The 24,594-nt window shown below is 47.9% G+C and overlaps 1 protein-coding gene across 1 annotated transcript in view; it reads right to left on the bottom strand.

Annotated features, from left to right (window-relative positions):
- MAGI1 (membrane associated guanylate kinase, WW and PDZ domain containing 1) overlaps positions 1-23,713 on the bottom strand; it is a 362,851-nt gene extending 339,138 nt beyond the window's left edge. Inside the window, exon 1 of the mRNA XM_082004576.1 lies at positions 22,505-23,713. Within this exon, the coding sequence (XP_081860702.1) occupies positions 22,505-22,790 (286 nt within the window). The 5' untranslated portion in view covers positions 22,791-23,713. The remainder of the gene's footprint in view (positions 1-22,504) is intronic.
- Positions 23,714-24,594: the final 881 nt, after the last annotated feature.

The following is a 24,594-nucleotide window of genomic DNA, read 5'->3' as shown; positions in this document are numbered from 1 at the left end:
TACAACTATACAATAAGGCATTTGGGCTCCATTATCCAAGACACAGAATAATTCAAAATTAACAGCTCAAAAAAACGAAGACCCAGCTGGCTGCCCCGCCAATGCATGGATCTTGGGACAAATTCTCAGTGCGCACAGGCCAGCACGCCTCTGCTGTCCCAAGCAGTCTGGGATGTGGTGTGACACGCAGCCAGGCTGCGGAGACCTCACCCAAGAGCTGAAGGGCAGCCAGCATCTCCAGACTCCAGCAGATTTTAGACCTCACCGACCCGAGCGGGAGAGCCGCCGGAGCTGCCGCCGGAGCAGCCCGAGTCCTGCCCGGGCACGGCGGCTCCGTCGCTCTTCTCCGGTCCCGGCAGCCGCGATCTGCATGTTGTTCTGGGACAAGCACCAGCCTTCCTCTACCCAAGCACTTAACTAACGAATACACTGATGCAGTCACTTCTTTATGCTCTAGGAGATATTTTCTTCTTTTTTAATGACAGGTTCTATTATCTCCTGTATATTAAAAGTGGCCTTTCAGCTCTTCCATTAACACCAGATCCCCAAGTCAGAGATGAACTCTGAGTGACACTAAGAGGCCATACTTTCAAATCAGGGCATCTCTCTGGCAAAGCTTTTGACATGGCCTCTTTTCATGTCTCCGGGCAATTTCTCCCCCTCTTGCTGCAGTCCTGAACTCAGGGTTTCCAAACTGCTCTCCAGCAGCAGTTATTTATGATTGCCCTGTCCTACAATGTCATTTCCCAAGCACCCAAGGTGCTGCAGAAGAAAGAAGGAGGCCGATCCCTGCTATCAAGAGCTACGAAGTATCTTGAGAAAAAACTGAAGGATAAGCAGATGGGCACAAGATGAAAGCAAAGCAATCCTAGGGCTGAAAAGCATGACTTATGTTTTGCAAAGCTGACCACGTGGGGTTTTAAAAAAACATAAAATATTCAAATTAGAAGACAAGACTAAACTTATCACAACCAAAGTAGCATTGAAGAAAATTCACTACCGTCAAGACTGAAGCGCACTGCTTGCCTGCGGCGTCCAGACACGCGTAACAGGTCTGGATTTCTGACTATTTTTCGCAATATTTGCTCCTGCGGCTCCCCAGATTCCCCCTTCCCTGCACAGCCACAGAACATGCTCCTGCCGAAACGGCACCGGTCGAGCAGAAAAGAGAAAACAAACTCAAACTGGCCACCTTCAAAGACATACGGGAATGGGGCGTCTTTATTCCCCCGCGCTCTTCTGTTTAGGAAGCAATCCTTCAGGAACCAGCTATCGGCTCTTTATGACTGGTTGTGTTACTCACAGGCCCCACAATGAAACAGGGGGTGGCTGAGGTTACCACGCTGTGGTAATAATCAAATTTAAGGGGATTATAATCATTATAAGCTAATCAGGGTAGAATTATATATTTTTAATTAGCAGCTGCTGTGCGGTTAAGGCATTAGAATCCCCCAGCTGTTTGCTGGTAAATGCAAACAACAGTATCCTATTTGAAGTGCAAAATACATACTTTTACATGGAAAATATATTAAGGAAATCAAAAAATTGCCCTTAAAAATACTATATGCTGTAAAGCCTCGTTACAGATCATTCTTTTTGCTTTCAGCATTGGAAAGATTTTTTTATTTAAGCCCATAAATTCTTTGCATTTAATCTTATACTGAATGTAGGCCAACTATAAAAAGGGAGTCATTTACAATATATTGTGTATATTGTTACTTCAAACCACATAGTAGTTACCCGTAAATCCTCCAGCATTTGGTATGAACACATAGTGTTTGTCTACTCATTGTAAGTCTAGAAAAGGACGTATTTCTGCAGAGTCTTAAAGAGGTGTTCACTGCATGAATAATAGAGACTGAGTAAAACTCGTCATTTGGATTTTCTTATAACAACACACTTTAATCCAAGATTCCCAAGTAGAGAAACAGATCTCCGCAGTTTGTATAACCACCCCTGCTCACACTATTGTATTTTAAAATTATTCTTCAGCTACATTTTAACTGAGAACCTTTCTACGTTATCGCAGAGAGATCCCAACAGGCACCAGTCCCCAGAGATCTTGCTTTGTTTAAAAATAAAGCAAACTCAACAACCAGTTAATCTGGAAAAAAGCTGGTTTTGTTGAAGGGTGTTCAATTATAAGGAGGCTGATCAGAGCCTGCAGATGTTTGCCAAGAAGAGTTGCTCTCTAAGCACCCAAATTTGGTAGAAGTCTACAAAAACAACAAACAAACAAACAAACAACCACAACCAAACAGCAAAGCAGTTGGTCTTATCTTCAAACACGTTCCTCAGGTTCCTGGTGTTAGACCAGTCTCCTCCACAGCCCAACAGCACTGTGACGTTTTGGTCTAACACAGCAGCAGAACTGCATCTGAGCACAGCCAGGCCCCTCGCTCCCACCATCTCCCACCTCTGTTAACCGGTCCCTTCCACTAATGCAAATACCAAATAGTACGTGCTGGTTGTGAACCTCCTGCAAACCCTTCCCACTCACCCTGAAGTCACATCATCAGAAGTCAAATCAAGTCAGAAGATGAGAAGACTCACGAGGACCATTAACAATTACCAAGACATAGACTAGCATGACACTGCTGAGCGTCCACAAGTCGTTTTGCCCTCTGCATCGTCTTATTTTGACCAGACCACTTCCACCAAGCAAGCATGGGCTGACTCCTGGACATGTTCCCTGGGACACCGCGACTTTCTCCAAGGCTGCAACAGCTCCCCTGCTTACAGCTATGGAAAACTAGTCTTAGGGGGTTAGGATACAGAATTAGGCTCCTCAGTAACTGTTTGAGGGTATGCCTTAAGGTATGTCTACAAAGTGCAGGAGAGGACTAAGCATCTACCTTCAAATTCACAGCCCCATCCACCACCCCGCAGAGGTGAGGGCTCTGGCCAGGGGAGCAGATAGCCAGGCTGGCCAGGTCATGAGCACCTCTCCAAGCAGAGGCAGCCCAGCTCCAGATGGCCTGTTTCTGGGCCCAGCACCACCCGACCCATGGCGGTCAGACCCAGCCAGCGATGCTCTGCCCAGCACAGGCTGCCTGAGCCTTGTCCTGCACAAAAAGGGTGAGACCTCCCTGCCTCCGCAGCCAGCAAACATTTGTTACAGCTCCAACGTGTCTCTCATTGAGGACCAGGTACAGATTCTATTATTGTAGAAGACAAATGTCTTTAGATTCAGCTATTTCTGATAAAAATGTTTTCTCTGAAATAGCTGCAAATAACAATCCAGATTGCACACCAGCTGTTAAGAGAAACTGCTATTTCTAAGAGTTTTCAAGCACTAGGCAGACCTGAATAACGTCCTCTGCCATCTCTGGGGACTTTGACTAACCGTCAGCAAAAGACGACTCAGAAAACCCAACAACCATTACTTGACTTTAAGATCAAATACCCTTCTGTTGACTCAGACTAACACAGCTTGCCCTGGGAAAAAATGGGCCTCCTTGGAAAGCTGAGAGCTCTTGGGTAAATCGTCTGGTCTTGCAGATGGGTGCTGCCATCAAGACTGTCCTCATGAACATCATGAACATCACCCAAAACTCCACGAGTGTTATTGATAGCTTCAGACAAGGGTTACCAGTGATGGGACCTGTACAGGACTTAAGCTGTTCATTTCCACTCTAAAACACAACATACTCTCTGAGCAAGTGTAAAACATATTCAGGGAAGGAAGGGGCCTAAAAAGACAGTTATTACACCCAAAATATTAGCGTCACAAACACGGCACTTTCAAGTCACAAGGACAGAGCCATCACTGAAGACAAGTTTGACAAGAAGAGATGTGGCAAGGAAATCAAAGCCTTCCCAGAGCTGTGGCACTGAGCTATATCCAGGCAGGCAAACAATGGACTAAATTAACTGCCTGTAGCATTACTTAGCTGCAAGATCCTCGAAGTTTTTGACTGCTTTGCAGCATCGTTCTTGCAACTCCACCCCACGCTGGGACTTCAATCTGCAGGGCTGTAATGTTACCATCAGCAATGTTAGAGGTGAGACTGAAAATAAACACGGGACAAGAAAAATGCAGAGCTCCTCCTCCTCGCGAGGTCTGGAGGGAATTTCCTGAGTCAGACTTCTCGATCACTTGTTTACTTGTTACTAAGTATGAATTTTCACAGCAGCGTGTGTGGTTTTCACTGAAGTTTCCAAGTTAAAATCAACAGGGTTATAATAGCGTAACAAAACTAAACATCACTAACCCTCTCTTGAGGGACGGGATCCTTGCTGCTTCCCTGCCCATGCTGCATACTGCATGTCCAGGGTAAAAGCTGCATTTCCAGGGCAAATATGAAAGCACTGGGGACAAAGACGGTCCCTTGGGTCACAGGATGAAGGACACCAGCTCCCATAGTGACCTGCAATGAGTCCAGCATCTTACTTGATCCATTAGATGTATTTAGCCCTGGATAAAGAAGCTGTTACGCAATGTTCAGAGAGCTGGAAGGTTTGTCCCTCTGCAATTCACCTCTCTGAAGGTCCTCCCGCGTGGCACTTCAGGAAGGTCGGTTCTTCTCCCTGTGGCACCCATGAAGGATACAGCCGTGAAGCAGCAGCCACAACTGACTTCAGAGCTATATAAAAAGCTGGCACAAAGATCTGTTTATGAAGAGCTAAGAATTAAGTCTGACTTTAAAATAGCACAGTCACCCGTAGCGGCTCAGAGGGTCACATTCTTCTTCCATCTCTTCCTCCTCCTGCTCTGGGACCTCCTCTTGGCCCAGCAGCTTTCCCAAAGCTGTCTGCAAACATGGTAGAAGCTCCCCACCAGGGAGGGAGGCAGAAATCTGTGCCCGAGGAGTTGAAGGAATATGCTTATGAAGGGATGCTCTGCACTTCTTGCAGCACTAGACATTTTTTCAAGAAGGACACTGCAGCAGAGACCATTCCTATTTGCGGCAACATGGTACATCAGATACCACGGTATTTCATGAAAATTTTAGGGGGTGACTGCAGGTTCCCGATGCTGTCAAAGAGAAACGCACACCTTTCCCATTTCACAGTACGCAACTCCCCGCGTAGCTCCCCGTGTTCACCTCCCCAAGCCTTGGAGCACACACCAGAGGAAAATACAAGATTTCAAGCTTTGCAAACCTCCAGCCTAAACCAACATCCTGTAAAACTAGGAGTTAAAGGCAGGAACGCTTCACTTCCAAACCACAAAGGCTGTAATGAGTGTGGGTTTAATTGGCTGGTACAAGAGCTGCACAGCCAGAATCGGCAGCTGGCAATGAAATCAGCCCTTCTGCACTGCAGATTGCTAAACTTTTGCCCTTGTCTGCAACGTGGTGTATCGCAGAAGTAATTCGGTACCCATAAAAAGAATTACAAAAGCATCTAAGAAAAATAAAGCGCTAGCCCAAAACTGGCAATACACTAAGCTTCTTCTCCAAAAGTTTTGAGCTGTACAGGGATCTACCCCTGATCCTATAGTGATGAATTTCTACTATGTGCATATATATACAACATCCTCCATAAGAAACCTGTACATTTTGGGTATCACTTAAAATCTGGCCCCTTAGAGCTACTTATTTCAACAGCTTCAGTACATACTTAAAGATCTCATTATCTAGAATTAGAAATGAAGTTCTTTGAAAAATCAGTCCCAAATGACAGAAGTCTCTACCAAGCAACTCCGGCATGTTTTCTTGCTTCATTGAACACAGTTATTCACACGTAGGCCCAACTTCTCCTTTACAGGTTTACAAAGCACCCAGCAAGTTCTGTGACAGTTTGCATCTAACTTCAGAATATTTGAAGAAAAGCTAGATTAGTAAGGAACAGGATTTTACAGCAAAGCCTGCCTTTCATCCGGTGCAAAAAGCTTTCAATCTCATAAAGCTGATGTAGGAAACTTTCAAGCCAAGGTGTTTCACAGAGTTAGCAGGGGTGCCTTGCTATCGCTTCACAGAATCACAGAATCACTAAGGTTGGAAAGGACCTTCAAGATCATCAAGTCCAACCATTACCCCAACGCCACCAGGTCCCCTAAACCATGTCTTGAAGTGCAACATCCACACGTTTTTTGAACGCTTCCAGAGATGGCGACTCCACCACCTCCCTGGGCAGCCTGTTCCAATGCCTGACCACCCTCTCAGTGAAGAAATTTTTCCTAATATCCAATCTAAACCTCCCCTGGCGCAACTTGAGGCCATTTCCTCTCATCCTATCACTAGTTAGAGTTAATGGAAGATTTATACTTTGCAGTCTGCTTAAAACCACCTTGATCCTGAGATGCACACTAGGCAGAGTAAAAATACATGAAATAATAACAACAACAACAACAATAATAATAATAATACACAAAACCACACCAACAGAACTTAAGGCAGTATGTGCAGGCATCTTTTAATTCAAAAAGCCAGGCTGACTTAAATCAAAGTAGTACACATGAGAAAACCAAGGCTGTATTGTCCTGCAAGCAGCTGAGGAACTGCTGCTCTCGGCCTCTTCCCACGGTGAAATCCCGGGCGCCGCGCTCAGCCCGCACCAGACGGCTTCTGTCTTGGCTAAGGCAAGGCTCAGGCCAGAAGCTCGCGTTGCCGTTACAGTGCAGCACTCGAGACAAAATGCAGAGCAGAATTTAAACTCCTCAGTTACATTCGTTGTAGACCCCAGGCGTACAGTCCATGCCTTTCTGTTTTTACCTGCACAACTTTATTTTCAATTGGGTCTTGTCCCCAGGGCTCCATCCTAAAGAAGTTGCTCATAGAAAGAATCAAGAGTCAGAAGCTTTGGATGTGTCAGGACAAATCCCACCAAATGTAAATTGGTGTAATACACAGATTTCCGCTTGCTTACATGGCACTAGAAACGGAAAGGCAGTACCTCAAAGTGCTGCACAGGCTCCCGACAACAGCGACGCTGAGCATTGCTTTTTTAAGACTGAAAGGAGATTCTGGGGAAGGAAGATAAATCAAAACATGGCATCTTTCAAAGGGAAGCAATGCAGGAACTAAGCCTCAGCAGCTCCGCGAACACCCACCTCTCCCCAGGAAAAGAGACCTCGGTGGTGTTCAGTACGTACGTTCTGCAGCAGTTTTTATTCTAGTTAAAACTGCATGAGCACTCATTAATTTTAATGTTGTGTGCTGTGCCATACCCATGCCTAGGAAGACTCTGAGCGCCGCAAGCGTACGCCCGGCACGTTCGCAGAGGGACTAGTCCCTGCTCGCCCCCCAAAACGGGCCGTAGGAGGACGCTGCCTTCGCTGCCATTAGACCCGGCCTTGCAAACCCCCAGCAGCAGCCCCCGGCACCCCGGCACCACTCGCCCCACGAAAGCCGCCGCTGCCACAGCCCCGGCGGGGACAGTGAGCAAAGCGGGATGGGGCCCCTTCCAAATGCCGAGCCCGAGACAGACCGTGCGTCCGCCCTCTCAGCCGGCACGGTCTCACACAGAATCTGGGTCTGCATTCGCTAAAAATCAGACACACACCACACACCCCCCAAAAAAATCCTGCTGTTCTGTTGATTATTACAAATGCTGCTGATCAGGTACCTGCACCCATGTGCGCAGCTTGCATTTTAAAGGCATTTACGCCTACATTTTGGTGCATTCTCTTGACCCAAGACATTAAACAAACCACACACATGAGGTCGCGTCCCTCCAGATGAGTAACAAGGGGTTTTATTAGTTAATACTCCACTGGAGGTGTGCTAACTCCAGCGTTTTGCTGGGAAGAGACTGCATTTAATCGGGATTGTGATTGGAAAGCAGGAAAGAAAACAAGGTCTTCAGAGTAAATATGGCACCATTAAAGAAGCAGGTTAATTATCAACCACAGGCATGAAACTGTGGGAACACGGCAGCAACCCAGTCCTGCTTGTGATAATGCTGGCTGCTGGACCAGCAGAAAGCGACCCCAATACGCTGCAAGAGGAAAGAGACCAAAACCCTCATTTTCTTACAAAAAGAAATAAGTTGATTTTGCAATAAGTATTTGCAGGGTATTTGGGGTGCACCGGTTTTATCAGCCAGAGATGCAACGGCCAGCAAGGCAGGTTTAATATCCGTTAAAAAAATATTTTATGCCTGATATCAGGGAGCGCTGCAGCGTTCAGAAATGAATCAGACGTTCCTTCACATAACTAGAATAGCCGAAGGCAGCATCTGATAGTCTACAAAAGGCAACAAACACTATGAATAAGGTATATAAAGCCTCCATGCTTCCAGGCATAACCTGCCTTCTGCCTACGAGAGATCAGGACACTCTCCCAGGGACAGGTTATTCATACCAGTGGGTGCCAGTTTCTAACACTTGCTTCTAAAACAGGTTATATTCACCAGTACTTGCAAGAAGAAAGCAGCTGAGAGGACAGCTCACCTTGAACCCCCCCACGCCAAAGAGAACAGCATCCTTCTGGCACCGAGGTAGTTTTCTGAAACCACTCATGGGAAAAAAAACAAAGCCAAAAAATTTGTAACTGTTACTTTTTTTAAGTACTGTTTTAGAGGGAAAAAAAACCAACACTGTAACAAAATGTTAAAAAGCAACAAAGGAATTGCTACAAAAAAGTATCAAAATATCCGCCCAAACCTGCCAAAAATGAAGGGATCATAGCAGATGAAAGAAAAACAGTATTACAAGAAAAGTGGGTAAAAATAGAAGTGCCAGGATATGACATGCCTTCAAGTTATAGAAAAAGCATCTGGATTGTCCTCAAATCCCCTCCCGACTGCTGTCTAACTCGGTAATCGTCCCTCTTGAGCAACAGGGTCATCTCAAGCACAGCAATGGGGCAACGCCGACTTCTTTTCATCTGATGTCACTCGGGGCAAAGCACCTTCCAGTCAGAAAAGGAACAGTTTGTGCCCTCAGTTTCACAGACCTGGGTGCAGCCCATGACAACTTGAAATCTCTTTTCTTTAAAAAAAAAAAAAAAAAAAAAAAAGAGAAAAGTTTTTTCACTTGAGCAATTTTTACTTTTACAGCAGTTACAGGCAACTGTTGGGCTCTCTGTCTGGTACCCGCCTGCGTATGTCCTTCTGCTAAAGTGACAGCTACAGAGAAGTAGTTGAAAACGTTGAGGTAAAAGATGTTTTGTCATTTTGTGACGCTCAACGCTTTTAAAGGACGTTACAATGACTTGGCTACGGACGCAGACTTTACAGCTTAAATTACGGGTTTTGCAACGCTTTGAACATCGCTTCTGAAAAGCGAAGACCCTGGAGGGTTCCTCCTCTGCTCTCCCCGTGGTGCCCAAAGTCTAAACCAGGGAGACCTGTGACTTTTAATGTCTAAGCTGGGCGGGGGGAATCCCCATGCAACAGAAAGTTGAGGAAAACATAAACCTGAGCAGCTGCGTGTGAAAATTACGCGAAGTCCAAAGCCACTGAGCGTGAGCCTTAGGACAGAGGAACACTCAGGCAAGTGTACAAATGCCTTCCACGTGTTCTGGATGGAAAGAAACTGAATTGAAAGACTAACATGGAAACTGCTTTAAGCAATTTGTCATTTTCAATAGGGGTTCTGCAGCAAAAGAGAGGTTTCGACAAGTTAAACAACTTCCTACCGGAGTGGCTGCGTGCAATGTTTAAACTACCTCTTGCACCCTCCTTAGAAAAGGAATATTTCTAATTTTGCCATTCAGGAAGACTTTGAAATGTCACTGCTGTTTGATTTGACCAGTGAAGAGGAAATGCAGAGCTGAGAGAAGGGGAAAACAATGTAAATACCGTTCTGTATTTTTTAACTTGGTTTCAGGCAGCTTGGTGAGCAGGTGCCAAGAAGTGTGGATATTGCTTATTTACCTTCAAAACGAGAAACTTCAGCCCTATTTTCTGTAAACGTTACACCTTAAAGCTCACCTCGATATTACAAGGTATTAATGTGAAATATCATCTGCAAGAGCTGAGTCGGAGAGCACCTTTTGGCTGAGCTTGAGCTAGACACAATGTTTTTAAAGCCAAAAGTCCTCTGGACGTGATTCACTGCAATGCCTAATAATGCTGAGGTCTCTTCTCCATCGGGGACTTTGAGGAAAAATAAATATGCAATAAATATTCCCCACTCTTTCTGCCACTGGTGCAGACAGCTATCGGTATTCAGCAGCGCTGCTGCTGTGTCCGAATACACGAAAGGTCTTTCCTTTAGAGGCCTCGATGAAGTTTTGTTTATCAGTCGGTGATGCTAATGGAAAGGCTTTGCCGGCCGGGAGCTCAGGGAGGAGCAGACTCTGCCTGACACAGCCCACAAGTTGCTGGGAAGATGCTTGAGGTTTATAAAACCGGAGCAACAGGAGCAGAGCAGCAGCAAATACGTATAAAACCAGCTGCGTAAGTATTGTTTGTCACAGTGAAATCTGCCTCCGTCTGCAATCAATACAGAAAAAGAGGAACACCAGTTTTAATTAAACCTGTACGGTGGCTTAAAAAGTCCCTGAAGTTTTAAAGAAAAGTTTTTAATCTTCCTGGTGAGAACAGCCCCCCCGGACGTGGAGGCTGGAGGTGCTGCAGGCAGCAGAAACACTCTTTGTCAGAAATCCACCAACAAATGACCGTACCCAGCACCTCCCAAAACAGGCTCCGGCCAGGCAGCCGAGGGAGCCTTCCCTGCCAACTCCAGCGCACCGTGGAAAAACACTGGTACTCCCAGCCGGGGGCAAGAGCCCGCCCGGGCAGCTACAGCTGCAGCAGGCACTGCACCGAACGGGAGAAGAGTACGGAAAATAAAAGTTAACTGTGACGAGCCAGTTTGGAAGCCAGAGGTTCCTTGTTTTCCCCAGCATCCTTGGGGGACAGCAGGCAGCACGGATACAGCAAGGCGCAATGACAACCCGCCCACGGGGGCTCAGGACGCAAACCAGCGCAAGGCACGGCAGTCCCAAAGCAGGGCACAGATGATTAGGCTCAGTTACACACCAGCTACGCTAAATCAATTTGAAATTGGTTTTGGTTAATCCGCTGCAACCTTTTAACGTCAATGAGCTCTTCAGGATTGTGACAACTTGCCCAGCTTTTAGGCTAACAGCAATTTCCACACTGGTTTAGGCAAGCCTCAGCACCCATTATAGCATCTTTTACATCCAGACAGACAGCAAAAGCCCTCTGCAGTGTGTTACGTTAGCACATGCTTAAATTTAAGCACTCTTATTTTTACTTGAGCTTTGCACATGTGTAACAACTTCAGCAGATCCAAATTTACACACCAACTGCTTACCAGTCTGCAATGTGACCAAGATATCCTATCCCAGATCAGAACGATGTCAGAAAAACTCCACTGTATTTAGCTCCTGGAAAAACTGATACGCGTGTATTTCCAGCATCAACTAATACAACTGGAAAATTGGCAACAGAAAACAAAAATAAATGGAAAAGCCACCTTGGATAGTCCCTAGGTCATCTCTTTTGCAGATAAAAATCTCAGCCTCTGACAAGTTTTACAAGCACACAGCAAAAAAATCTACAGGGAGAAGGTTGTATTTTAAGTGGAAACACTGTCGTGGCACATCTGCACCTTGAGCAGGACAGCCTGGTGGTGCAGAAGGGAGCTGCTCCAGCTGAAGCAGTTTATCCATGTCACATGTTTTGAAGCGGATCTAGGAAGCAGCAGAGCCCCCCAGAACGGTGATGAGGAGCTGAGATTTGTGGGTCTTGCCACAAGCATCCTGACTGAGTCACACAGCCTTTGTGCTCGCTCCCCGCCTCCAAACATCACTCGGGGTCTTCTTACTCCTTGCTCTCCCTCTCCTGCGAAGCACCCAGGCAGGACCAACTCTTTTGGGTTCACACACTGCCTGGCACAAGAGGGCCCCAAACTTTGTCCGGCTTGAAAGATTGCCGTCACGCACGCGAGTATTCACCACCTCTCCCACCCTCATAAAGGGACGACCTTCTGTTAAAGTGTAACTGCCACCTGCCTCTGGAATGAGGGAGCTACATGGCCACTTTATTGCCTTTAAAATGCCAGCGACCTGTGTGCACAGTGAAACCGGGCACCCTCCCGAGATAACGTTCGTGGGTGTGCTCTAGTTTTCCCTCCTGTACTCTCAAAATGACTCGCAGGGACCAGACAAAGGTCTAGATAGCAGCTGCCCGCAGCATTTGTCCGGAAAAGGGAATCTGGATCTTCTTCAGCAGCCACGTCACGTGACCCGATTAGAAAGCAAGAGCGGTCTCATGAAAAACATCTTTCAAAACCAGCGTGTCGCTGCAGATGATTTACACGACAAGTATCGCTGAAACAGTTTCACCGCAGGAACACCACAGAAGCAAATTTAAATGGTTTTCCAGGATCAGAGGCTGCCCGTGCATCTCGTGATGAGGTGACGGGCATGGGAACGGTTCTCGGCCATGGTGGTGGTGGTTTCATACTCTTCTTTTCAGCTTTCAAATAGCTGTGCCAACAACAAATTTTGCCACTTACAGCGAAATGTGTGGCATTGGCTGTTTAACAGCCTGAGCTGCCAGAGTCATGGGATGAGTTTCCATTAAAAAGGAGAAAAAAAAAAAAGGAAAAAAAAAAAAGAGACAAGAAGAAGAGATTCTGAAACTCTTCACTGAAGCAGCATTTGACAACATGAACGCTAAAGTGCAAAAATTAAATATATATATTCATATATACACACCAGTCACATGTTCCAAGAGCCTCACCCAAGAATTCAAACTATTTTGATAGGTGATACACAATATTGTCACAAGCTGCTCCTCTTAGGCTGGGTGAGGGCTGGGGGTAGATATAAAATTTCCCCTGTACGTAACCTCTCCAAGCAGCCAAGCCTCGGAGCAGCACAGTCCTGCTGTCCTCAACGCCCCATCCGGATTTTGCGCAGAGCTGTTCTACGCCTCCCGCAGAAAGCCGGAGACAGACAGTTATTGGGGGTTTAATTGCCTTGCTCCGTGTGCAGTAAACAAAGCTTCCTGCCACATGAAGGATTTATATAGGCTATGGTTAAGTTCAGAGAAAAGTACCTCCGTGTGAAATTAGGTCAACAATCTCAGCCTGTCCATACATCTTCATTAAAACAAAAAAAAAAAAAAAGAAAATGGGGTAATATAGCTATGGCAAACGTTGAAAAGTATTTGTCAGCTCAGAACTCCATTTGGAAACAGTCTTAATTAAATTAAAGAGATTAATTACAGCAGATGGTAGGTGACAGGGAGGACTCCATCGTGCACACAGACTGTACGAAAGTTGACAAAACACTACATGCCATTGCTAAGCAAGTTTGGTATCTGCACATAAAATCAACACACAAAGTTTGCTGGGGTAGGGGCAAAAGACAATCTAACGACAAAACAAGCCATCTCCTCCCAATAAACAAACAACTTGATGATTTTCTTCAAAAGCAACCGAACCTGTGATCCTCAGAGTGCCTCGCTGCGAACGCAGCGGAGCCTCTGGACGTGCTCATGCAGACAGGCTGCTGCTGTTCCTCCCAACCACAGTCAGTGCGCATAAAGAAGATATTCTATATTAGTCACTTCATTGTTTAAGGAAAAATGCGTACCAGGGAAAAGAGAAGGACACGATTCTTTGTTTTGCATCAGACTAATCCCTCTTTCACCCTTAGGACAGGGAGAGAACAAAGCCTGGGCTGGACCGGTGGCTGCCAAAGTCCCATCAGGCGTCCCGTCCCGCAGCGCCTTCCCCAAGCGCCAGCACTGCAAAGGGGAGGCTCGGCTTGGAGTCGACAATGTCCCCAAAACCCAGCCAAACCACAGACTTCTCCTCCCCAGGCGTCAGCTACCCCAGGGCTGCGCCGTGCCACACGTCCCCCGGCCGTCCCCGCGCCGCGCCGGGGAGCCGCGCGGGCTCTCCTCCAGCAACAGCCGGGAGGACCACGGGTTATTTTAGGCACCACGTCCTACAGGATATTCAACAGCAAAGTTGCATCCTATGTTATACATCGATGTAGGCGTTTAGGGTTCCCAGAACAAGAAGACGGCTGGAAAGACAGCCACGTTCCTGGCTGGTCCCCCTGAAAGCACTCGGCTACCCCGCTTGTAGAGATGGCCCCAGCATCGGGAACACACCCAGCAGTGAACAGGGAAAACCTTCCTCAACCTGATGCTTCTTTTGGGCTCTTTCATGTATCTCCTGCTGTCTGCCCCCCTCTCTGCCCCTCTCCCCCAGCCATCCTTGGCTTCCCGCAAGGCTCCAATGAACTGGTCCAAGCCCCAGGAGCAACCTCCTGTCTCCCTGCCACTTAAACTGCTAATTAGGAGTTCTACACACACCTTTGGGAAAGGAGGAGGACAGGCGTGTTCCTCGCTGTTTTTAAGAAAAGTCTTTCCACAGTTACTCTGCAGCCCAGGTCCTCACCTGCCCAGTTCAGCCTGTTTGGGAGGTAACTTCCCCCTCTCCCATGCATCCAAAAAAATCTGAGACATCTGTGTCTGTCATCAGTTCGGACTAACACCCACTTAGCACAGGATCCGCACCACTGGAACAAGAGAAGTTGAACATCAAAGTTTTGTTTTTCTTGAAAGTACAAAATATCTACGAGGCTTTGTTTGTGTTGAGGGAGTGGCTGGGTTTTAGGCAGCTTCTTTTTCAAAGGCTTTTTGTTAATAACTAAATGAAAAACCCAGAGTTGAGGTTTTCCCCTTAAAAACAAGCCACTGTGATGAAGGATATGAAGAAAATTCGGTCTCTTCCCAACCTAATTGTACTGAGGCACTGACTTCAGGGCTCCAAAATTACAGATGTATAATCCAAGACAATGAACTCTTTAGTCAAGGATTAGCAAACCATGCAAAACTGATTGCTTATTCAAATGCCTTCCAATTGTAAGGGCATCTGTTCCACTTTGCAAGTCATCCCAAAGGCTTTGTTTGTTTTTTTTTTTCCTGCTCCATTATGAAGACAGGGCGCTTTGCATTATTTTCACACCGTGTAATAAGTGCTATTGTTTAGTCTAATAGGGGACAGTCAATGAAATCCAACAAATATTTTTACCTTATTTTTCTTTCAAGTTATGATACAAGCCCTCTCAAATACAAAAAACAGGAACTGTTCTTAATCAAAAGCCAAGTCTGTAAAAATGTAACCCAAAACGTCAGGACCTGAAAAAAACTATTTTGTTTCTCCAAGGTCTACTAGGGGCCGTTAAAAAAAAAAAAAAGAATGTATGTAGGTTTAAATAATATTACTAACACAAAACAGTTCAGCACAAATGATGCCAAAGTCAGGACTGGGGACTAACAGAGAGAGCGGTGCCATCATTCCAGCCTGTAGCGGCGGAATAGCTCTGGAAACCATTTAAAATGTCACAGGAGGGAGGATGGATGGAGTGTCTGACCTTTGGAAACTGAAGGGTGGATCTCAACAAAAATATCCCAGCTACCCTGAGCCATGCTGCTCCTGCAGGGCCAAGAAAGATGCTGGCCCACCTATTTGGTCTAGAAGGAGAAGCAAAAAAAGAAAAATAAAGGAGAAAAAAAACCCACCCAAACAACCAAATCTGCCAACATACCAGCCCAACGTAAAGGCTGCCAAGCTCTCTGGAAACAGGCAGGCTCTTCCACAGCTCTCTATCAGATTAGTAGAAAACAAATTCTGGATGATAGCCCAGGTTTAGGTTTGTTTCCCAACACCAGATCCTTGCAGGGAACCCCCAAAACGCACTGAATGTGTGGATCTCTACGGGTTGCCGGCTCCAGCGGGACTCAGAGCCTTACCTGTCACACGGCCGCAACAGCTAAGCCAAAGCAAGTTGTGCGAGACTGAAATACAAAGTGAGAAAACAAAACATCAAGTGTCAAGAGAGATGGATAAAATGATGATAGCAGTGAAAATCATGTTTCTGCAGGAGCTCATCTTGCACGCTCAGCAGCACTGTCGCTCAGCGCCAAAAAGCTGCTCTTGTCTCTGTCCTGCAAGCTGTGCCTCCGGTGCCAGGGTAACGGGGACGGGGAAGATCTTCATACAGCACAGGAGGGATGACCCATCCCTGCGCCCTTGGTGCAAAAAGGTCATTTTATAGTTTCTAAAAAGTAAAAATAAGTTTTTTCCACAGCTGAGCCAGAGAAGAAACTCTGCAGAAATACAGAGTGAGAGGATCCCGGATTTTGCTGTTGCTGGGGTTGGGATGCGGAGCTGGAAGGAGCTCAGATGCGGTGGAGAAGTCTGAGCACCAGCCCTCCAAACACTGCTTGCGCACAGTAAGGATCCCAGCCTTCAGCTCATGTTTTGCCTCAATTCTTGATATACTCTCTATAAATTCACGGCACTTGTTCATACAGAACCGGTCCTCCATGCTTTTCACCAAGAAACTTGGTCACTTGCAGCACACAAAGATCAAGACCCATATGCCTTGATTTACGAGTTCCAGTCAAAGTCAGAGGAAGTATTAAAAAAAAAAAAATGAACACCTGAAATAACTAGCCAGCATAGCTTGTGTCTGGACTAAAGTAAGGGAACGTAAATAACAAACGTGGTCAATTATTTTAAAAAACCTCAGTAGAGGTCCCAAGGATCCTACCTTTGCTCACAGCTCAGACCTTGCTAGTGTGATAGAAAAAGCCCTTGAGGCAGCAGCATCTTCTCGGTTTCCACGTTACCTTCAAGCTGAGCGATGCTGAAATCCAATGAATGAGGGACCTGTCTGCCCAAATCATCAGTTCTGCACAGCCACCGAAGTGCTACTCAGGAGATTTTTACACCTTAATGTAGCTGCCCTCGGGCAAATGTTCTCCCTGGGCATGCCTAGGCTGTCAAAGGAGTAGGGGTACGTCTCAGGCATCAGGTAAAGATACAAAAACAGTCAGAGGAGATCCATGAATGACCGCAGCCTGAATCAGAGAAAAATGACAATCTCAAACATGGGAACGCAATGAGCTATTGATAGTTTGGCTTTCAAACCTGTTAAAAGAAGTTCTTAAATTTCTAACAAGATACATGGAAGATGAATCTTAAATCTCACAACAGCAGGTCAATAATTTACTCATACCAGAGTTGTAACTTGGTCTTAAACCGAAACAACACACAGGATAGTGTTACACATCTTATTTTGCAATGATGTTGAATGACTGCACATAATTAGACTATAATTGTGATTTAATTGCTCTGTGATCTGACTGGCCATAAAGAGGGAGCCCGGAGCCCCATCTCAATGGGTGGAAAGATTAACCTTATTGTGGAAAACATAATACCATGTCATGCCATTAAAAGGATCACATTAATTCCTCATTTTTTTTTTTATAACAGCAAAGATGTGGCACCTAGGCTCTAACGTCCACCTCTGGGGTGCTACCTCACGGCTCTGGAGAGGATGGATGACTGGTTTGCCACCAGCAGGATCAACTTCTAAATCCTGACAAGTACAACACTGTAAATTCAGGCATCGTAAAGACAAGGTCCTCCTCACAGCAGTATTTTAATACACAGACATACACATTTCAGAACTACTAAATGAAGCACTACTTTAAAGAAAGGATATTACTGATTTGTAGCAAAATATATTAGAAGTGATGCAAAAAAAGAGATTCTTCCTCCTTCTATTTTACGTTTCGGTAGTGACTAGCCCCGCACAATGCTCATCCCAACGGGTCAGCAACAAAAACAGGCCTTATAAAACTAAAAAAGCATGAACATCTCCCCCCAAAAAATTAAAAAGATGGGGGGTGGGAGGGGGAGGGAAACTACAATCCCACAGTAAACCAACAGCTTGGTTCTCACCTCGGGATGAGGATGGTCCAAGGTTCAAGTGCCTGCCCTGACTCCAGGCAGGGTTTTGAACCTTTTTCTCCCAACTTCCCAGTAAACCCAACTGGCATGGCAAAACTCAGCTCTCTGCCTCTTCTTTTGACCACATCCTGGAGCTGAGACACATTTACTACTCAATTCTGTCATTTCTGGTATATTCCCGTGGTATGTTTCTCTTTAGATTAACTAGTGTTTCCAAAATAACAAAAAGTTTAATCACAACTTGCTTGCTTGGGAAGGGGTTTGTTGGGGTGGGGTTTTTTGGTGGGTGTTTTTTTGTTTTTTGGTTTTTACACATTTCAGAACTACTAAATGAAGCACTACTTTAAAGAAAGAAGATTACTGATTTGTAGCAAAATATATTAGAAGTGATGCAAAAAAGAGATTCTGCCTCCTTCTGTTTTACGTTTCAGTAGTGACTAGCCCCGCACAATGCTCATCCCAGCGGGTCAGCAACGAAAACAGGCCTTATAAATCTAAAAAAGCATGAACATCTCCCAAGTTTTCGGATGGCCAATCTTTCACCCCACTTCAAATCCACTTGGGTCCTAAAAGAATTTGGGTCAAATGGAAAAACGACTTACAGGATTCACCGTGCAAGCGACTGGCACTCAGCTACGCAGAGACTTGAACGAAAACACTTTTTGGAGCTCATGAGTGACGCTGCAAGCTAGGAACAGCAAGAGCTCACTCTCTAAACAGCTTTTCCCTTCGCTGGCCCAGCGGAGCTGCCGGCTCATGAAGCCGAACACAAGCTCTGCTGCATCTCAGGGAGGCACGTACACACCGGCGCTCGCCTTTCTGCAATGCCAGGCACCAGCATAACCTACTTAGGGTGGGATGTTCAGTGTCACCAGCTGACAAAGTGACACTCTGCTTCCCAGCGTCTGCTAAGCTACTGAACACACAAAAATTTACAGATGCATCCACTTTTCCTTCTACAGATGCACCCACTTTTCCTCCTTTTTTTATTCTACAAAAAAAAAAAAAAGAAATTATCCAAGACCGCAATTCTCTCACAAGCTCTCTGAGAAAAATAAAAGGAAAAGGTCCAAATACCAGCTCATGCAAACTTTTTGAAAGAAGCTGGTTTCATTTGGACTAGTACCTGTAACTGACTCCAACATTTCACCATCGCCTCATACAGCAAATGCCAGCCTGACATTGAAGCGTTGAGTCACTGCACCGTATTTCAGAATTTATCTTAGGGTCAAGTTAATGTTTGAAAAGAAACAAATGCAGCTGATAGCGCTGGGTAAACAGTGACCGTTTCTGTTTGGGATCATGCCTGCTCCTGTTTGCCCCGTATGGGGCTAAAAAAAAAACAAATCCCCTACACAAAAAACCCACAACAACTCCCCACTGTGGGATCAATCCCAGCTGCAAAGTACTATGAAAATTATTAATTGCATAAACTGATCTCAACACCTCATGATTTCAAAGCAATTGGTCATTTGTATCTTGGGATCCTGAGAGAGCCTTTTTAGGGAAGCAAAGCATTGAACTGAGAACTAAAAAAACAATTTAAAAATAAGTGTACAAACACATCAGCTTTGACAGTTTCCCATATCAAGCATCTGGCTTGGTATGATTTGGCATGGGTCATCTAACCAATGAGAAAAAAAACATAAAAATAAAAGGCCACAATCTGAAATCTCTCTGAATATGCCCATCTCTCACCGAGAGAGAAAGAAAACCCAGACACCTTGCCTTAACCAAAACCTGGTAATTTTTTATAGATACAGCCTTAATTCTTCCCTTGTGCAGAATGGCATGGTAAACTTCCGTGCTGTTGTGCTGGACTCTGTTAACCGAGATACATAAGAAGAAACAGTGTGCCCAATTTTATTATCAATTTACCCAAGTGAGCTACTTTAAAAAACGTGAAGTGTATTCAGGGAAGGTACAATATTCACAACACAGCTGAGAAATCATTGTGTTAAGGCAATGCCAGATTTACACAAGAACATGCGACCATTGCTCCTATAATTCAATCTATTAATTCTGTACTCTCAGTAATAATAAAAATGCATTTATTAACTCCACAGGAGTTAATTGCCAATTGCCAAAATTTAGGCACAGATTTAAGATGGAAACAGTCATAAAAGCACTATGTGCTAAGTGAGGTTTTTTCACACGTTTGACAGTTCTGAAAGTTACTAAGACACATGGCAGCTGATTCTTCCTCTTTCCCCAATTTTCTTCTCAAATGTAACACCAAAAAAGGGTGCATATGGGGAAAAGGAAGGGAAAGCTTCATTAAAGTTTTTTAGCTTGCCTCATTCTTTGTCACAGGGTAAGCGAAGGTTCAAGAAATCCCATATGAGCAGTATTAAATACCGTTATTCCAATTAAGAAAATTGGTATAGGTTCCCCCTTTTTGTACTTCGTGGGAACCTATTCAAACTAAAGACTCACAAAGGCGAGAAGAAACATTGCATGCGGACCTGTAAGTCTATAAACCCTAGTTTAATGGTAAAGCCCATCCACAGCCTATTCCACCTATGCTTCACATCCTAGTCCCTTGCCTTCCACTAAGTGCAAGGTCAGAACAATTATTTTCTCTGTTCATGCTTGCAGATGACCGACTTATTTATAGTAAATTTCCTGTTTTTCCAGCCTTGTAAATGTAATACAAAATAGACAAGGCAATAAAATGTACACATTTCCAGGCTAATATTGCCCTAGCATTTCAGCACCAGTCGGTTAGGCACTAAGAACTGGGAAGAGGAAGAGAATCATACTTAAAAACACATTTGCAACCTTATCTTCACACTCTGCTGTCTGCCCCAGTGCCACACACCTCCTGTTGAATGACAGTTGCCTTCCCCATAATGAGATTTTTAATCAACGTAGAAGTAATGCATTTTAATTAAAACACTCTTCTATGCTTATGACACTGATCCACAAGGGAGTTCCCCGCTCTGCGCAGAACAGCGTGCAGATGCCAGGCTATCACTGACAGGCACGGGGAAATGCATTCCAGACCACAAAAATATTTAATTATTTTTAAAAAACATATATTTCTATTCTACATTTCTGTCTAATAAAGCATTAAAAAAATTTAAAATATGGGGGGATGGAAGGGGGGGGGGGGAAACTACAAGCCCACAGTAACCAACAGCTTGGTTCTCACCTCGGGATGAGGATGGTCCAAGGTTCAAGTGCCTGCCCTGACTCCAGAACCTTTTTCTCCCAACTTCCCAGTAAACCCAACTTTTGAGCTTATCCTGGAGCTGAGACACATTTACTACTCAATTCTGTCATTTCTGGTATATTCCCGTGGTATGTTTCTCTTTAGATTAACTAGTGTTTCCAAAATAACAAAAAGTTTAATCACAACTTGCTTGCTTGGGAAGGGGTTTGTTGGGGTGGGTTTTTTGGGCGGTCTTTTTTTGTTTTGTTTTTTTACACACCTGCCTCCATGCACCAACACTGACGGCATTGCAACATCAGAAGCTGTATTTTAACACTTCTGCTAAAACAATCAGTATGAAAAAAAAACCAAACCAACAAAACCTGCCTAGTTTCCTCATACTTCCCTCCACGCTCCCCCTCTCGCCTGGCCAGGGAGCGCGGCAGGCTGTTTCCCTCCCTACTTCCCAGCGAAGCGGCAAAAACGCAGCAGGGAAAATTTGCTTGAAAGAAAACTGGGTTTTGTTGGGAGTTCCCCACGGTTTGCTGGACGATTTCTACTGCCTTTGGGAAGCGAAGTACCAAGCGGCCGTGCCTGGGCCCCCCAAGCTGCGGGGCACTTGTGCGCTGGCAGGGGAGGGGGCGGCGGAGGGCGCCCCGCAGCCCCGCCGCGGATCTGCTCCCCGAAGATGCATCCACGCCTGGGTGACAAACTTTTCCCTAAGGAATCTCCTGGGCGGTCCGAGGAAGACTGCCCTTCCTTCCTCCACGGGGGGCTCCTCCAGCCCCCGGGGGCCCGGCTGCAGCTCCGCTGCGCCCGCAGCCTCCTGGCACTGGAGGCAAGCCCTGCCCTGGAAGTTACAAGCCCATCAGCCGGGCCTGTTACGCTAACCTGTTGGGCGACTGTTGCGTGTACACGGATGTGAAGTGGCTTTTTTTAATCTCGCGTGGGAGGACTCTTCCTCTCCTCTTCCAAAGCCAAACGGGAGGGCTACCTGTGCGTGCCGTCACCTGCGCTGCAGGGCTGGCAGCGCGGCCGTGCCCTCACCTAGGGCAAACCAGGCGGAAAAAAGAAAAAGAAGGGGAAAAAAACCAAACCGACCCCCAGCTGCCCGTCAGCCAGAGGGGGGAACTGCCCTCGCAGGAGGGTCACAGCCCCCTCCTCCCAAGGTGGGCAGCCGGCAACCGCACGCTCGCACTTTCTGAACGAGACCCAGCAGCGCGGCTGCCCAAAAGGATGCTCAGCAGCCGGAGGCGGGAACCTCTCCCGCGGGAACCTCTCCCACGCTCACCCAGTTGCGGGTCTGTCTTGCCCCCGACACCCGTGGGTGTCCCCGCAGGAAGCGCTGGAGGCTCCGCGGTGACCGGGGGAAAGTCTCACGCAATTGCTTCACGCGGGCCAGAAACCTGCGGGGAGGCTCCTGGACCGAGTCAGGGCGATCAGGTGCCGCCGCACAAGCGCACACGGCCAAGGTGCGCACACGAGTGTGTGCTGACACGAGTGGGCGCCCGCGGAGGTACGCTGCCGCCCGGGACGTGTGACTCCTTTCGGAGTCCTGCGCTGCCCCGAAGGGCTAATGTTGGCCTCTCCCTTCCGTACCGCACTCGCCCCGTGGCCACCCAGCACCTCAGGAAGGGCCCTTCACCTCCCGCGCGGCCCCATGGGACCCCGCGACCCGTCCCCCCGCGGCCCGGCCCCGCTCGCACCTTGCCGGACGGCTTTGACCACGATGGGGTCCTTGCAGCTCCGGATCACTTCCAGCACGTCGTAGCGCGGCAGCCCCGAGACGCGGACCCCCTGCACCTCCAGCAGCAGCTCCCCCTCGCTCAGCGCTGCCTCGCCGTCCCCCGCCACCGCGCCCGCGTAGGGGAACTCGCCGTGCTCCGCGCCGCCGAGCAGGGCGAAGCTCAGCTGCCCGCCGGGCCCGCGGGTGAGCGAGCACTGCCGCACCCGGCTGGCCCAGTGGTTCTTCTTCTGGACGACGCGCGACATGGTGCTGCGCGGCCCTCCGCGCCCGCGGAAGCGCGGTAAGCAGGTGCGCAGGGAGCGCCGACCCGCTCCTCATAGACCACGCCGCCGCCGGCCCCTCAAGCCATCGCCGCCGGCGCCGCGCGCGGCCCGCATGGCTCCGCGCCCGCGGAGGACGCGCGCCTGCCCCCCGCCGTCCACTCTCCCCTGTTATTAAAAAAAAAAAAAAAGAAAAAGAAGAAAAATTTTTTAAATTTTTAAAAGCGCTGAAAAAGCAAATCCGGCTCTTCTTCGCCCTCCCGCGCTGCTGTTGTGCCTCGCCGCCCCTCCCCGCGGAGCGCCGCGCGGGGCGCGGAGGTCGGCGCGCGGCGCCTTTAAGGCGATACAAAGACCCGTTTGTTTCCTGACGCCCCGGCCCGTCCCGCTCCGCCGCGCTCCGCTCCGCGCGCCCCGCGCAGGCGCCCTCGCACTCCCCGCCCCGCCCCGCCCGCTCCCCGCCCCCGGCGCGGCCCCCCCCCCCCCCCCGCGCTCCCCACGGGCGAGCCCCGGTCCCGCGTGTCTCCCCCCTCCGCCCGGCGGGCCCCGCTCCCACGGACAACTTTTGTTCCCCGGAGGGGGGAGTCGGTGCCCGCGTAGCGCGGGGGGACGCTGGGGCGAGAGCCTTTCGCGGAGGGAACGCGGCTCCGGGAAGGGGCTGGGGAGCGCGGGCGGCCCCGGGAGAAGTTCGGCCCCGGGCGATGCTCGTGTTTCGCGGGAAGAGGGCCGGTAATCCCGCGCTTTCCCGGGAGGATCTCCAGGACTGTCCAAGCCGCAGACCGCTGGAAGCGCGGCTCACCTGCGCTCCCGCGCTGCCTCCTTACGGGAGAGGATGCGGCGGGGTCCCCGGGAGAAACTTGCACAAGCTGCTGTTAAAATGGTATCAAGGCTGAGTTAAAAAATCCGTGCTCGTACCCTTAGCTCTCCATTTTTTGACTGAGTGCTCGAATCATGCTCTCTCATTTTATTTTCCCTGTGTAATTGTTCTGGAGCGGGACAGACCTACAGCGAGGTCTCTGCAGGGGAAAGGGACCCACTTCCGTGCGTTTGCCCTTGGCCACAACTTTTCAAAGTTATCCAGAAACTTGGAGCGCAAAACTCAAAAGGGGAAAATAAGTAAGCGTGCATGCACCAGCTGTCCCTTCCAGGTCATGCTCCACGCTTCCAAACCTGAAAGCCAGGCCTCATTTTGAGCAGTCTTATGCATGACCGAACCCCTTCCAGCAAGGAATTCGGTTGTCAGATGCGTGCGTGCCCTATTTTGCTGCTGATCGGGACTGAGAAGTGACACAGGGAGACAAAGAGCCCGGTCTCGCTCCCTGCACAGCGCTAACGCTCTGCCGTACAGCCCGCAGACTTGTGCCGCTGTCCACGTCGCTCTCGCATCACACATCTTTCAAGCCATGCGTGTACCGAAATGATCTGCGACAGGCGAGCCGGCGGGCTCAGGGAGCCCATGTGTGCCATAGCTGGGGATGGAGCTCAGCCTAATGGCCTCCGGTGCTGGCTGAGCTGATCAGCCAGGCTTAGCTCACAGACCTCAGAAGAGGGGTGAGAGGGGTACCTTCCCTGCCCGTAGACCTGTCCTAGGCGAAGTAGAGAAACCCGTCCTTCCCCACACGCTGCATCCCCATCACTCCTTTCCCCCAGCCGAGATCTCTCATACGGCTACGTCGTAACATCCCCATCGCTGCAGGCGCTGCTCTGCAGCCGCAGAAGCCGCGGTCGCTGGCCCGAGTGGCACGGCCACCTCCAGGCAAGGGAATGGAACGCTTTGTCCACTGTCACGTAG

Source organism: Phaethon aethereus, assembly GCF_964289735.1.
Source record: "Phaethon aethereus genome assembly, chromosome: 11".
Lineage (NCBI taxonomy): Eukaryota > Metazoa > Chordata > Aves > Phaethontiformes > Phaethontidae > Phaethon > Phaethon aethereus.
Note: the sequence above shows the minus strand (reverse complement) of the source record. Positions and strands in the feature narration are given on the sequence as shown.